The 16738-nt window shown below is 46.7% G+C and overlaps 1 protein-coding gene across 5 annotated transcripts in view; it reads right to left on the reverse strand.

Moving 5' to 3' along the window:
• mam (neurogenic protein mastermind) overlaps positions 1-16738 on the reverse strand; it is a 64264-nt gene that overhangs the window by 6818 nt on the left and 40708 nt on the right. For 4 of the 5 annotated variants that reach the window (XM_033378111.1, XM_033378110.1, XM_033378113.1 and 1 more), the window contains one exon: positions 10361-12487. In XM_033378111.1, coding sequence (XP_033234002.1) covers positions 10361-12487 — 2127 coding nt within the window. Of the gene's footprint in view, positions 1-10360; positions 12488-12775; positions 13232-16738 lie in introns of all 5 variants that reach the window. The other variant, XM_033378115.1, reaches the window with a different exon arrangement.

Genomic DNA, 16738 nt, shown 5'->3' on the forward strand with positions numbered 1-16738 from the left:
CAGTTTGCACACAATGCCAGACAATCTGCAACCAGCGAACCCCCCCAACTATCGAGGGAACACAGAGAAACGGGGAGGGAAAAAGGATGGATGGACACAATAGCTGAATCCTCCTCATTCCACTCCGCCCCCCTCCCCTGTTTGAATGCGGTTGCTGCAACATCGGTGTCCGTGTCCAATTCTCTCTGTGTGTGTGTGTGTGTGAATCTGTGTGTTTGGTCTGCTGCAGCATGTCAATGATCATAAATTAAACTTGCTATAATTATAAATTAAATTTTGGCATAAATGGCCCTGAGAGCCGCTCACCATACCCTTCCCTGCCCTCCCCCCTGACCCCACTTTGAATACACATACACCAGGGTAGAAGGACGAACCAGCCCCTGCCTGGGCGGGTGTTGCATTTGTTGGCCAAAATGAACTGCACTATATGCATATGTCATTCGGTCTGCAAAAGGGTCCTCCAGCAGAGGAGCTCGCTTAAATTACTGGGGTCTGGGCGGCGATGGATCGATTCGATTCGACTCGATTCGGTTTGTTTGTTCGTTCGGGCTCTCCACACAGAGACAGAGACAGAGTCAGAGTCAGATACAGATACACAGCCTGTGACGGCAGTTGCAACTTCAGACACACCTGTGTGAAATTTATGAAAACGTTTTAATTGATCGCCTGTCGGAAAGTAAACCTGGCCAGCCTCTCTTCCTTCCTACACCTCTACTTTTCCTCTCTGCCAGAGCCGGAGCATCGGAATACCCTACTATTCGCTTAAGGTTGTTGTTAAAGCATTACACAAATTCTATGGCCATCAGAGAAGCAATTAAATTTACTCGTAAACTAAATTAAACATCAAATACAATAAGGAATATATATCGAAAGTGTTGGGGAATCACTTGTAATTTGCTTATATACAGATTATATATGTATATACAGTTCCCAAATAGTTCGCCCGAGTCAGAGCCCAGGAATGCCCACCAATCGACAGATATAGAACGCTGCTCTGGAAATCTGAACAGTGATTTTATTACTTAGATTCATGTCTTGGCATCAATTACGAATACAAGGTGGAGGAGGAGGCGAAGGCGGAAGAAGGAGAGCATAAAAATAAAAATTAAAATAAAAAGGCATTTCGCAGTTCGTTATTCCCATTCCATTCACATTCGCATTCGTTTGCTTATTTGTCTTGATGGATTTTTAAATTAAATTTAATTTGCAATTGCATTTTTAATCTGTTGCAGTGGCAGTGGCAGTTGCAGTGGCAGTGGCAGTTGTAGATGTGGTTTGCTTTAATGGCCCCCAAGCGCCTCAAAGCCTCGAAACAAGAAACTCATTCGCAAGTCATTTGGAGAGTGGAGAAAACGGCATCGATTTAGTAGAAATATTTTGCGTGGCGTGCCTGGTTCAATATTTGATTTGCACGGTAATTGCCGTGGATAATGCTTCAGCAATTGCCGGTGCACCGGCACCGTCAGCGGCAGCGGCAGCGGCAGCGGCAGCTAATTGGCATCATTAAGCGATCTGATCCAATCCCAATCATAATTGGATGATCATACTTTTATCCACTAACGAGCATCTGGAGAAATAATCCATCAGATCGGATCAGATGAGATCAGAGCAGAGTGCGGTTGGGATGCTTATCGCCAGACCATTATTGCTGGCCGATAAGAAGGCGGAAAGCTGCAAGACGAGGCAGCAGAGTCGTCGAATGAGTCACAGGGCTGGCATCTGATAGATAAAACAGCTGCATGGCAACTACAACAAACAAAAGAGCGATGACAATGTCGGATGCTACATCGAAATAGCAATAAGAAGAATTCTTACACCTCCCTTACCCTTTCTCTCTCTCTCCCTCTGTATCTCTGTCTCTGTCTCTGGCTCTTCTCTGAGTGCATCTATGCTGTGCTAAGCAGATAAAAACGCCACAGAAACGCGCGCGACTCGCGCCACTGACTCAGCGCGCGACTTGACGACAAAGCAGAACGTGACGACAGAGAGATGATCGAGCAAGGTATGGGGGGGTTGGAAACAAAAGAAATCAGTGAATGAAAGCTACACAAAAAGCACCAAGAAAGTCCCATTAAAATGCCGAAATTCGATTAATGATTGTTTTATCAAGGGGTAACTTGGTAGCATTCGATCCACAGTATTCCAAATGAGATATAAAACATTTTCTAATTTTATCAGATTTTTTGGGGGGGACCTACAATATTGCGCGTATTTTGTTTTTGCATACTCGGCACCGAGTAGCAATTACACACCTGCATCCCCGCACGCTGTATATTTTTATGGCGTTTTGCCTTTCGGATGGAAAGACCGATTGCAAAAGAATAAATCTCTGAACAATGGGACATGTGGGAAGCATGGGCGTCCGTCCACCCACCAGTAATTAAGCGAAATTTTCAACAGAAGCCTCATCGAAAATGCCAAAGTTAGACCTATGCTTGCTTTGAGACTTCAGTAGACGCCACAGGAATACCTTTGTGAAACATTTTTGGGATTCGTGTAAATTTCGGAAAATGGGAAAATCAGTTTTCCTCTTTGAAATTTTGCTGCTGGATTTTGCCCAAACTTTTGTCGGCACAAGGATCAACATTCGTTAATTTTATTTACTCATCACACACACACACACACCCATCGACATGCACACACAGACATTTTGGCAAACAGACGACAAAACAGAATGCAAACAAACAAAATTTGGTCGAAAGAACCGACTGGCAGAGCAAAGCTGCAAATTTGGCAAAATTATCGAGGTGTGCCGCCGTCGCCCCCTCCCACAGGATCAGAAAATCACCTGCATGAAAATTCAACTTCCTTTTTGGAAATTTTCGCATTCATTTTGTTCCAAGCCAGAAACGGACTGTTTAGAGCAGAAAGAACCAGTTTTGAACCGAGCAAAAAAGCAGGGGAAATCGTTCAAGTTAATTATGTGAATCATGGGACTAAAGCCGCAATAAACTTCCGTTAGAATAATCAACAATTATTAATAATAAAAGCAGCCACAGCCACAAGAGAGGGCCTCAACCACTGAAAGGGAATTAACTTCTCCAGAGCAGGCCGCCCTCCTCCTCTCCGCTGTATGAGTAACTCATCCCTTCATCTGCCACTCTTCTGTGCTTCCGAAAACTATACTTTTTTTTTCACTGCCAACATCATCCCTTCATTCCTCATCCGCCCACACACTAACCTCAACCATTTACATTTTCAATTACTTTGGCTCGACGAGCTTTCAAGTGACTGGCACTAGACACGCACCGCAACCACGCCCCCACGCCCCTTCCGCCCATTCTATGGGGCCGCCACAGCAAAGATCAGATGAACGCATCCGCCAGGTGCTTTTAAGTTCGTCAGGAGTTGGGTTGAGGCTCTTTCAAGACTTGGAAGAATGATAGAAAAGTGAGGGCATTAGACGATAATTAATAATTGTGTTGGGCTAGACCATGATGAAATAAGTCACTTTCTTCGCCTTTTCGCATTATAACAGGACATCTTAAGCCCCACGGACCTGTTACTCTAAGCCGTTTCATTCGCACTCACTATACTATATGCCTTTCACTCGCACTTATTGCTGGCGTATGTTAAGGGACAGCTGTTTGCCGATGAAGTGTTCGTTAAGTGAATAATCGGCACGAAAAAACACAACGAACGACGAAAAAACTAATCGTCAAGTGTAATCGGTTGTGCCGGTATTCCTGTGATTTTTTAGTGCATTTTATAAAATGAACTAAAAAATCACAAACGCTGCGTAAGTGATGATCATGCTGTATCGATAACTGCCACTATCATCACTTTCTATTCATTTCTAAACACCGGCATTGGTTCACTCTTGTCAAAATGGAAGTGAAAATTTGCAAGGAGGAGGAGGAGCTTCACTTTTCTGTTCAATGACAACCAAAACTGTTGTCATATGTACGTGTACTCGTATTCCAAAAAGGGCAAAACAAATATGTAGGCACAAAAATGACTTAATTATTTAGCGTGACAGTGGGTGCTCCTAGAGCGTGGGGCATGGGGCATAGAGTTACTGAATTCTCGTCTCGTTTTTATTGATTTTTCTTGGGAGCCAACTTTTTCTGCATGTTCTATTTTTAAGCAGTATTCCAAAGAATTTATTCGTTGACGTCAACAGCTTTTCCAAGGTGGAAAAGCGTCATGAAATCTAATGCCGGAATACATATGTATGCCTAAAATAGTAGCAGGACGATCAAAGATCGCCACAATCATATCTGAAAACCGCTTGAAGCCATACAAATCGGAGATTTCCCAGCCCAACAATTCCCGCACCCTGGCTAATCCCTTCAGCATTTTCCGCAGTCTGATTTCGTGTTTGGGGCCATAAAAATGTGGCAAATGTACAACAACTTTTCCGACCACTTGGCTGTTGTTGTGCTGTTGACCTCTCGCCCTGCAACTGGCCCCCCGCCCCTCCCACTCGATTCTTTCCTACTGCTGCTGCTGCTGCTGCTGGAAAAGTAATTAATTTGATAAAGTGGCCGGGCAAAACGTTTGTGGCACGGGGCACGGGGCACGGGGCACGAGGATGGGGATGCCCAAGGTGTCGTTATGAGGGAGCGAGAGTGAGGGACTTGTTTGGAATAGCAGACATATTTATGACTACACACACTCGCTTACATGTGTATGTAAGTGTCACTCTGTGAATGTGTGTGTGTGTGCGTGCGTATAGGGGCAACAGATTGTGCGTCCTGTTTGGGGGCAGTTAATGAAATGAGTTTTGTTGTCAACGCGGAACGAGGGAAACCCAGGAAAATGCCACTTGAAATTATTTTGTGTGTGACCAGAGCAACACAATTTAATGGAATTTGAAATGCTGTTAGTGCCGTTAGCCCATCTCCATCGCAGGCCCTTCCTTCCTCGTTGGCAACACTTTACACTAGACCAAAGCCGGCCAGGACTCTGACGGGGAGATTTTTCAGTTGGAGACCTATACATGGGCGAGTGGGAGGGGCATGAAATTTCAACAAATTGTGCAAATAGTACTTGGGTTTTTACTCGCTTGTGATACGAGTCTCTGTCGGACTGCAGTCGGTGATACCAAAAAACTTCGAGCTTTTCTCCTAAGCAAATGCAAAGGGAATTGGCTAATCCTCAACCGCCCCTAAAAACGGGGCAGGTCCAGACTATCTCCAGATACAGCAAAAGGAGGAGAGGAATGTATACTGGAGGCTCGTGGTAAAACATTTTGTAAATCTTTTTGGCAAGCCCTGAGCCTCCTGGTTGGAATCGCTTTTTATGCCATGGCAGCCTATAAATATGGGACGTGAGATGTTTACAGAGCACACACACCCCTCTCCCCCCCCCCCCACCGTCTCATGGAGATAGAGCAGAAGCAAAAGAGTGCTACGAAAAATGTAGCATACTTTTTCGCGTCCGCAAGGATTTGTTTTCTTTCTTTTCGCTCTTTGGCCAAGTCGAGATTAGAAAAATTAAACTAAAAGAGAGGGAGAGAGAGCAAATTATAGAAGATAAAATGCAGAAAACATAGTACATAGTACAAACAGCAAAAGGAGAAGCTTAACTTAGTTGTTCGCGAATAATTTCCATTAAAATAGATTAAAAGCTGAAATATTTACATGTCTATCTGTGTGTGTGTGTGTGTCTACCCCACAAAATACGCACCCTTCTTCCCGTGATACCCCCAGGCGATGCCTCCGAGAAGGTGAAAGTATTAAAAGTACTTGCCACACGCCCATGCCCACGCACACGCAGTCCTGCCGCGACTCCTCCTCGTGTTATATGTAGCAGATTACACCGGCATAATAATCAGCTTGAAGATGGGGAAACCCTCACACACGCACACATCTGTAGATGGGGTAGTAGATAGTGGGGGGGCGGGGAGGGTGGGGCAAGAACACGCGCAAATATTAAATGTTTTGCAGAAAATACAGAAAATGAACGAAGCAGTTCTAGGAAAATGGTGAATGGACACAAAAAGCGAGCAGCAATCACTACGGAAAAGTGGAGCCAGGAGGCAAAGGGAGTGGAAATGGACATGGAAACAGGAAACAGGAAAGGAGTGAGAAAAGCTCAGGAAACAGAAATACAAGAGTTAAATGCTGGCAAAGTGTAAATAAACTGAAGGACATTGCTGCCATAAGCTGCCAGATAATCCCCAAAAGCACACACACACACACACCCTGTACATGGAAAGCTCGTGTGAAAAGCTTTACGCGAGAGAAAGAGCGAGGATCTTGCCGGAAAGTAAAGGAATGAAGGATCAAAAGTTTTCTTTATTGGACAGCGAAAAACCAACAAGAAAGGAAAAACTTGATAGAGAGAAAGACGTAACCCCAAAAAAGCGGTCAAAGTTCATCAACTTTGGCCCATACTTCAGCCCAATCCTCGCCTTTTGCATTCCCCATTTTCCAAAACACCTGAAAATGGCGAAAAAACAACGAAAGAATCTAAAAGGGAAAATATTACGAAATATCCTTCTCCACCGGAGGCCAAAAAAAAGCAACGAGCTAGCGAGCAGGCGAGAGAGCCAGAAAGAAGAAAGAGAGGGAAACATTTCGATGCGCCAAAAAGCATCAGCGGCTTTAACATATCTCCCCTCCCTGCCGCCCTGCCTCCCCGCATCCCCGCCTCCCCTCCCCGCTGGTAACTGACACGAATGGGAATATAAAAGGTAAATAATGTGACCTTTGAGAGCATCAAATGCGTTAGGTAATGGCAGGGCCTAAAACGTAAAACGAAACCAGAAACTGAATCAGAAACGAAGAGAGGCAGAGAGGCAGAGAGAGGCAAGCGTTTGATGGGACTGTGTGTATCCAAAGAGGGGGGGGGGATACATGGCTACAACAGCAACAATTTCGTTGAATTATGAATGCATGAAGGGGATAAAAGGGGGAAAATACTGGGCAATTACAGCTCCATGCATGAGCATTGCTCTATTTGATGGGTACCTTTTCGCTCAGTGTTCATTCTACTATTAGTTGGCCATAAAAGTTCAGGCTCGTAAATAGGTTCCCTCTCTCCCTCACTCTCTTCTTTGGGCTTTAGGGGGGGAGGGGGCAAAATTTATAGAGGTTAATCCCTCGCATCGGGGCAAGCAATAATCAACGAGGAGGAGCGAGTTATGCGAAGAGTTCGCGAGCATCTTTGCTGGCGTCCCTCTATATCCCCCTCATCAAAAGTGACTTTCCAGGATTTGCTTTTATTGCCTTGACGCCTGCGCATTGTCCTGTTACGCCTAGATCTCCCCCACTCCCCCACTCTCCCACTCTCTCCTCTGGCTTTCTCTTTGTTTGCGTTTTGGAGGTTATAAATTATTTATTGTTTTTTTTTTTGTTTGGATACAACATGATTTCGAATTGGGCATGGAGTTGGCCCTGCGACTGGGGCCTGGAGATGCCTGTGGGGTCGCATGTGTTACTCGCTTTCGTGCTACTTCATTAAGTCGCCCAGGCCAGGCCAGGTCATAAAATCTGATATGACTATGACCCTATCTCTTTCACTGCCTGTCTCGCTCTCGCTCTCTGCTATCCCCCCCAGCAAACCATCCTGGCAAGTATAATTTCCGCACATTTTCACGTTTTGCACATTTCCGTTGCATACTTTTGTGCGCCCTGGCATTTTGATGACGCTTTTGGCCGGGGATCTTCTCCCACATCCCACATCCACTACCCTCCTCTACCCATTTTTATAGCACAATATTTTAAACAAATTTGTTGTTGGTTGCTAGAACTACGGCTCTCGCTGTTGTTGCTGTTGTCGATTGCAGTTTGTTGCTGGTGGCATTTTAACGAGTTAATGCAGGACATGCAGAATGGCCAACATTTTTGAATTCATTGAACTTTCGTTCAGTTCTGTTCGGGGCTCGCTTCGACTGCTGCCAGAAGAAGGCATTCTCGGAGAGCATTCTTCCCCTTTCTGGTCGAAATTCCTTTACCATTTTTAATATCTCTGAGCTGTGCTCCTCTTTTCTTGAAAATCCTTTTCTTCCTTCGCTTCCCCTTATTCTTGCCATATTTTAGGGTACATTTTACACGTTGCCTGCTCCTCCTCCTTTATTATTTGTATTATTATTTTGGGCGATGGGAGAAACTCGTTGAATCCGATGATGTTTTTGGCTTTTTGCAACCCCTTTCGCTACGCCACTTTTGGGGGCATTTTTAATGAGTCCTATGCAAATATATCGTTAGACCTGAGTGTGTATACGTGTTGTGTTGCGTTGTGTCTGGGACCTGATAAGCAGCTAAAGATGTGGCTAAGGATTCATTTCTCTTTGATTATGGCAGCCAACTCCTGAAAGGTTCAACTGAAACTAGATGCAAATGTCCTCGGGCTCCCCCAAGCCATATCCGATGGGCAGTAAAACAGAGTAAAACAGAAAAAAAAAACATTATAATAAACCCTCCCTCCCACCTCCGAGAGAATTTCAATCTCAATCGTCAACAAGTTTCTCCTGTCTGTACCTCTCTTCCTCCCACCATCTAGTGCCTCTTCTTTTGGCCACTCTCAACTTGCTTCAACTAGTTTTATATGCACAGTGGTGGGAGGGGGAGAGGCGGGGGGGGGTGGCACTGCTGAGGGTTAATGCATGAACGAAATTCATGGCAAAACTTGAACTGAATTGTGCTCGGAATGGGCTTGGCTTGGACCGTTGCCGTGGCCGAAAAAAACCGAAAAACCGAACCCTGTTTCCAGAGCCGTGTCCTTATTCGCCAAAGCCAAGCAACGGTCTCTCTCTCTCTCTCTCTCTCTCCCTTATTCTCTATTTTCGTACTTTTTGGCTGGTTTCTCTGATGAAAACTACTCAGCGACATGGAACTTAACTTAAAAAGTTTTGCACTTTCATTTTGTAAATGAAATGTAGTTGTTGTTGCTGTGGAAATAGCAGGAAAACAATTTGAAGCGGATAATGAATATGGGTTAGGTTGTGCCTGACTCAGTGTGCTGTGTGTGTGTGTGTGTGTGTGTGTGTGTGAGCCCATGTGGCTAGGGAGTATTGCTTTTGTGAGAGCACTCCCTTAGGCTGCGACTCCTCCACATGACAGCGATGCCCGCCCCCGGAGGAGAGACACTGAATGAGTGAATGAATGAATGAACAATTATAAAAGTCCGAATATACACATGAAAGTACTTGGCACAACAGCCAAACGAGCGTAAATGCAATAATGGGTTCAAAAATCGTAAATTTCACAAAAGTCCCAACAAATTTGGCATTTTTATTTGGATTTTTTGTTGCTTCTTTGGGTGGCAATTTAGTTTGATTTGTAATTTATAATATTGATAACTCTTTTATCATCGATCTTTGAATTGAAACGCAATAGTTAGTAATTTGCAATATTTGTAGCACTTCCATCAGTCATTTGAAGTATTGAAATCCCTTAAAAAGTAGGATTCTTATAGCAATATATCTTTTGACTACTGCTCTCCAAAGTCCTGACTCCATGCAGTTTTACAAAAAGAGGATCTTTGCACAAGCAGAGAATGCGAGAGCACTAGACAGGACTTGCAGCTGCTATCCATTCTTTCTGACGTACGGAAAAAGCAGGCACAGCCACACAACCAGCGATTCATTTTCATTCTTCCCAATTTTCGTTCTTTTTCGCTTCATCTTTTACGGCTCTGCTCGTGGCTCACGTAATGAAAATGGTGCACATAACGGGACACTGAGGGGGGAACGAGCGAGAGAGCGTTGACAATGACGAGAACGCCGACACCACACGCCACTCGTTGCCGAGGACGAACTGAAGCCGAACGCCGAGCAATGCCGGGCAATTTTCTGAACAGATGTGTGGTAAAATTAATGGACAGAGATAAAGTTGTGCTTGGAGCAAGGGGCTAAGGAGGGTTAAATGTCCAATGGCAGCGTGAGAGCACGGCCAAAAGAGAGCGCAAAAGAGAACGAGTGAGCGAGTGAGTGGAAGGGAGGGAGAAAGTCAAAGGTTCGTTTGCGAGGCTTGTTTGCCCAACATGATTTATGATCCAGCCACAGTGACAACTGAGTGGAAAACTCCCCACAAAATGAGGGGAGGGTGAGTTGAGTGAGTGTTGTTCACTGTTCACTCAAAGCTCGGAGAGCCACCAACCCCCCGGACAAGCAATTCTCTCTTTCTCTCTCTCTCTCCCTGTGTGCGGTGTCTGTGGTGTGTGTGTGTTTCGGTGCTTCGCTTCGGGACTTTGCGGAAAAGCCGTTGACTTCGTTACGCTGATAATTCAAATATTCATGGAAATTTACATACGTGTCAATGGTATTAAGTGGCGTTATATTACGGTATGGGATGGCATGGTATGGCACGGGCTACTTCTGGGCCCTGTGGCAGGGCCTGAAGATACCCTGGGATACCCCTTAGCCAACGAGTAGTACTGGGAGCACCGGATGTCGGGCATCTTGACTCACCTGAATGCCGTGCGCGCCTCCACCCTGCTGGCTGATGTGCAGCTGTTGCGTCTGCTTCATCTGCAGCGTTGTTGTAGTCGCTTGCTGCTGCTGCTGCGCCGCATTGCCACCGGGCCCGGCATTTGGATTGTTCTGCTGCCCATTGCCTCCACGCTGCTGCTGCTGGGGACCACCCTGTGGCCCGCCGCCCGGCTGCTGCTGCTGTTGCTGCTGGGGCAGATTACCGGGCTGCTGCTGCTGCTGCTGGCTGCCGTTGGGACCGCCACGGGGCGGACAGTTGAGGAAGTTGGCAGCAGCGGCTGCCGCATTTGCGTTTTGGTTGCTGAAGGGCGAGTACTGCTGTTGCTGTTGCAATTGCTGCTGCTGCTGCTGGGGCACCTGTTGCTGCTGCTGCTTGTTGAAGCTGGGCACGCCACCCATTTTGGGGCCATTCGGGTTGGGATGCTGCTGCTGGTGATGTTGCTGTTGTTGTTGCTGCTGCTGCTGCTGTTGCTGCTGCATGGCCTGCTGCTGCTGCAGGCGCTTGAGATCGAAATCATTTTGAGAGGAATAGAAGAGCTCCTGCTTGATGTCCAGGAAATTCTGCTGGACATTCATGCCAGGCCCGGGACCGGCACCTGGGCCAGGACCCTTCTGGTGGAACTGCGGCGGCAGATGCTGCTGCTGGGGCTGCTGTTGCTGCTGCGGGCCATTGGGACCCAGGCCAAAGTCGTTCGGAAAGCCGCCCCCATAGTCGTTGTAGCGTCCGGGCTGGCCCTGACCAGGGCCACCCATCATCTGGCCATGTTGCTGCTGCTGGGCCTGCTGCTGCTGCTGCTGTTGTTGCTGCTGCTGCTGTTGCTGCGGTTGCATGCCATGCGGGGGGCGGGGGAAGCCACCCATGCCGCCCATCGCACTCTTGTGCTGGTGCTGCTCGGCCATCTGCTTGAGGGTCTGGGCGGCCAGCGGATGCTCCGACATGAGATTCCCGCCACCGGAGGCTTGTCCTCCGCCTCCTCCTCCTCCTCCCACGCCGCCGGCACCAACCCCGCCACCGTTGGGGCCGTTGGGGAAGCCACCACCACCGCCGGCGCCACGCATCTTCATGGCCTGATTATCCATGCCCATTCCGACGCCAAAGCCCCCAAAGCCATGTCCCAGACCGCCCTCCGACTTCACATTCAGGCTGTTGATGAGGTCCTGGGCATTCGGGGGCTCCACCTTGATGCCGTCCTCCGTCTTGATGTCCAGCAGCGGCTTCTCATCGAAGCCGTCGAGGAAGCTGGGATTGAAGTCCTGCAAATTGTTGATGAGATCCTTGAAGGTGTCGTTGTTCTCCGAGTTGTCATCGCCCAGTAGATCGGGAAACCCGGGAAACTGCCCGTTGCCCCCGTCCTTGTCCAACGAGCCCAGATCGGGAAAGTCGTGGTCGGGCTCCCGTTTGCACTCGACCAAATTGGCCATATTGCCGAGGGCCGACTTCTGTTGGGCGGACATCATGTTGGGTCCCATGCCCATTCCGACGCCGACTCCGAGGCCACCGAGTCCGCCACCGCCGGGTCCCTGGGCCATTCCGCCAGGACCCCCGCCACGCCCATTATTGCCGAGGCCACCCAGTCCGCCGCCTTGTTGGTGCTGGTTCTGGTGCTGGTGCTGCTGTTGCTGGTGCTGATGCTGCTGTGGATGATGTTGCTGTTGTTGGTGCTGTTGCTGCTGCTGCTGATCGCCTCCGCTGTTGCCACCACCGCCGCTGTTTCCACCTCCTCCGTTTACACCACCACCACCGCCGCCGACGCCCACTCCTGGTTCGCTCTTCACCGAGGTGTTGGTCAGGGCCTTCACTGTGACATTCGTGCTGATCTGCTGCGGCTGTGAATTGGCCGCAGAGGTCGTGAACTCCAGCTGCTGGACGATTTCCACCGAGAATTTGGTTAGATTCTCAGAGCCGTTGTTGTTGCTGTTGCCGCTGTTGCCGGAGTTGTTGCTGCCGCTGTTGCCGTTGTTGTTCCCATTGTTGTTGGCATTCGAGCCGTTGTTGTTGTTGCTGTTGCTATTGTTGTTGTTGTTGTTGGGCAACTTATGCGGCGGCTCAAAGTTCTCGGCGCCATTGTCAACATCCTCCGCTGGTCGTTTAAGGAATTTTTGTTGCTAAAAACGGATCGAAAGAGGCACAAAAAATGCATGAGTAACGGTCAAAAAAAATATATAATAATACATAAATTAAAAATTTAATCATTTAAAATTTAATGGTAATTAAAAAGACTTTTAGATTTTCGGAATATTTTTGAAGAGTGGAACGTTATAAAAGGCATAGTTATAGGGTGTTTTGGGATCTTCCTTTTTAGCAAAAAGGTTTAAATAAAAATAAATCTGTGGCTATGCTCTAATTATTAATAAAAACTAAAAATTGTATCCTTTTAGTAGCACAATTCTTACCCAAATATTCATAGATAGTTTGTTTATAGATTTTCTTGTTGGATTTGGGCAAAGTTCAGTTAAGTATTGAATAATTTAGACATTCACAGTCAGTACGTATACGCGATATATGTACATATAGCAGACAAGATTGGAGTTTAAGTTTGGAGACGCGTTTAAATTAAAGATTCAATCCGATCGGTTCGTGGAGAGATTTTAGGCCACAGCCTGACGACAGGGAGTGCAATGTCGTACAGCGCTGGTGTTGGGCAAGGGCGTCGACAGTGTTGGATAGCAATGTCGACTGTTTTGCATTTTGTTGCGTTTGCTTCGTGGGCGCATTTGGCTTTTGATTTGTTTGTTCTCTTTTATTATGTTTCTTTTTGGCTTTTAATTTTTGTTTTTACTGTTTTTCTGTTAGCAGATACCGTTTGCTGCAAGTTCTTTGTTCTTTTGATTGCAATTTGATTTTCTTAGCTGCAGCACACACACACAATAAAGAAAATATTCAGATACGCTCGTTTGCATATACATACATACATACATATGTACGTTCATAGGCATGTACATATGTATGTGTGTATCTTTGAGAGCCACAATTCGATTAACACTCTGGACAAAAACTCGACAACAAAAACAACAGCACCGAGCCGCAGCAGCAGCAGTGCGGCTCTTCGCTGACTTGGCAAAAGTAATCAAAAGAAATTCACTTCCAGAGACGTGCACAAATTATTGAAAGTCTACAACAAAAGCGACAGCGACAGCGACAGCAACAGCGACATTCTGTTGAAAATCGCAAGTGCAGAGCGAGCCCGCGCCGAAAGCTACGCTGTAGATCGACGTAAGTCCACCATTCCGACCAAGAGGTACCCACTGTTTCGCAATACTGGCTGTGTATCAAACTGCTCCTGAAACAATCTTGCAATGAGAGAATCTCCCTTTTCCCCCCACAAGTACAGGGTATAAGCATAACAGAGTGGACGAGCGCGGGAGGCGAGAGGAAGGGCGGGCAGGCGGCAATAACATAAAAGCCAAAGACACTTCTAATCAGTGGCGTCGCAGAGGGGGGCCAGCGCAGCGCAGCGCAGCAGAGCTCTGGCGTCGACTGCAAAGCTCTCAGCGAGCAAAAGAGAACAAGAGCACGCACACGCAACTGTATGTGTATACGTGTGCAGCTGTGTCTTGCCGCCGAAGCAGGCGCCGACGCCGACGACGACGACGACGCCAACGTCGCCACATTCGTTAATGCGTTCTGTTCTGTTGTGTTTTTGTTTTTATTTTACTTGTGCGCCGTTCGCTTGTTGCCTGCTGCTGCCTGCAGATATATCCAGAGTATATTGAACATAAGGTAAGCCGGAGTACATCGCACTTAATGCCTAAGACTAAAAGCGTGGCAATGGAGACCACAAAGCCTTACCCTTCCATGTCATAAGCCCCGAGCGGAACGAGATAAGTGGCGGAGGCAGCAGAAGGAGGCGATGAAAAGCAACACCAAAAAACAATCACATTTAAATCAGAATGTGTTTTCTTTTCAGTTTTATTTTCTTTTCCACGACAGAGAGCGCGCGCGCGCGCTCGGCTTTTGCTGTTTATTCTGCTTTTAATTAATGCAAAATGTATACAAAATAGCCGCGAATAGGCGCAGCGCCCTGCCACAGCAACAGCAACAGCAACAGCAAACATCAACATCAACATGTGAGTGAGGTCGCAAGGTGTGCGTGTGAGTGTGGAGGAGAATCCTCAACAAAAAAGAAGCACCAGAAAGAGCCAAAGCTAAGGAGAACTACTCTGATGTAAGTGCAAGGAATGTTGCGAAATGCATCGAATAATAAAATCATTCACACGTCCTCTCTGGGGGGAATGTTAAGCCTGCCACAGAAGCCGTGGACTACCGTAGAGTGGAAAGAACTCAGGAGCTCAGGATTGCACTCACAGATTTAAATAAATATATAAACAAAACAAACCCCGTGTGAAATGAATATCCCAGAAATATAATCGAACAGCAGCAATTGAAGGGGATCTCTGCCATATGAATAACAAAAGCGAAAATGCCACTCATTATGCATTCACATGCAGGAACACACTCACCGCCGCCGCATTCGACTGTGATAAGTTTATGACGCTTTACAACACTCGAAATGCAATGCACACGCACACACACAAGCCAGACTCGCTGTCTCTCCCCATCAGACTCTCGTATACCCTTTCCTTCGATACACGAGCCAACAGTTTTTCCCATTCGCCAAAGCTCATTATGAATAAATGACGTTTCATAAATTTGTTTCTCTGCCTCTGCATCTTCTCCGCCGACAATCTATCATGCGCTCTCTCTCGCTCACCATCTCTTTCTTGTTGTCTTTTTTGCTGCTCTCTGTTCTGGCATCTAGCGATGGAAACGTGACACAAAGAATGCAAACCTGAGTTGACCAAAGCGCTTAAGGGGGATGGTGGCACTGGGTGGGGGAGTAAACTAGTGGCAAACTATGAAAGAGATAGATACAGTAAAAGAGAGAGAGAGAGAGAGACGTACATCTCAGAGAGAATGTTCGCTCAAGCAGTGCTCGCACAATTTACAAACTTAAAAGTAATTTAGTTTTTTACGACTCCACTGCGGTAATAAAAATGCTTTGCCCCCCCCTGCCCTGCTCGTCCCTCCACATACCCAATCTATTGCCATCTCTTTCACCTATAACTATAACATAGCTGTACCCTTTACCCCCACACACCGCCACCCCTCACTCCCCCCTCTCCTTTCACACTGCACATTTACATTTATCGATGTCCCCGACTCCTTCGTCGAGCTCTTCCTTTTCAGTGCCTTCCGATGGGGCTAGGGGGCAGGTCTGATAACTTTGTTCGGGGGTCTCGTCTCATGTCTAGGGTATGTCTAACCGAAAACGAGCGGGCAACGATGGGGGGGCGGAGTAGGAGTAGGAGTTTCTGTGGTGTGGAAAGTTGAACAAGTTCAGAGCGATGGCAATCATTCGGTTTGGGGAGATGTGCATCTACGCTGATCGATTGTTTTCGATACATTACATCCATCGATGGCATATATCGATCAATCAGTTGCTTTTAGATCATCTCCTTATTCTTCCCAGATAAATTCATGTTCTATTTTGTTCGTTTAGTCAAAAAGAAAGTCAAATATTTCACAGCTCATGACTCGTTTCTCTATCTTTCAGTTGTTGTCATTGTATCTCTCTCTCTTTCTGCCTCTTTCTTTAATATATATGTATGTATTTGTGTACATATATTCTGTTTGCTTTAAGCGCAAATGAAATAAAGCAACAGAAATTATGCCGCGAACCTTGACACATTAAAAATAAAGCAACAACAAAAGGCAAAGCGCGTAAGCAAGAAGACGTCGCTGCTGCTTCCTCTGTTCCCCTAAACCATCACCCATCCCTCTCCCTCTCCTCTCTCTGTCTCTCTCTTTCTATCTCTGTTTCCCTCAGACAGTCAGTACATTTGTTTGCGTGTAAAAATAAAATGTGGAAAAGCTTCTTTCCACGTTGACGACGCCGCTCCGTTCAGTTTCAGTTTCTGTTTTGTTTTTTTTTGGGTTTTTTTGTGTGTGTTTTTTTTTCATGATTCCAATGCACAAACAAAAGCGAGCGTCCAACGCGTCGTATGATTAATGCGAATTAGTGGCCAAAGCGAGAGTCCCAACACTCAACAGTCTCTCGAACACTCCACCGACGGACGAACACTCGCCAGAACAAAAAAGAGCACCACCCAAAACGGAAATCGTCTCGTTCCGTTCCGTTCCGTCTCCCCAGCAGCAGCAGCAGCAGCAACAACGAAAGAAAAACAGCAAGCGATTCGTGGAAAGCCTTCGAATCGGGTTCGTGATGATGGCTTGTTGACTACTATGGAGGCGGGGTGGAGTGCTGCTGGCGGTCAGGAACTGCGTAAGCCGTGAATAAATATCATTGACGATCTGCATATTGAGAAACAAAGAGAATCTGTTTGGATTCGAGATAT

This window comes from Drosophila pseudoobscura, chromosome 3, assembly GCF_009870125.1.
Source record: "Drosophila pseudoobscura strain MV-25-SWS-2005 chromosome 3, UCI_Dpse_MV25, whole genome shotgun sequence".
Classification (NCBI taxonomy): domain Eukaryota; kingdom Metazoa; phylum Arthropoda; class Insecta; order Diptera; family Drosophilidae; genus Drosophila; species Drosophila pseudoobscura.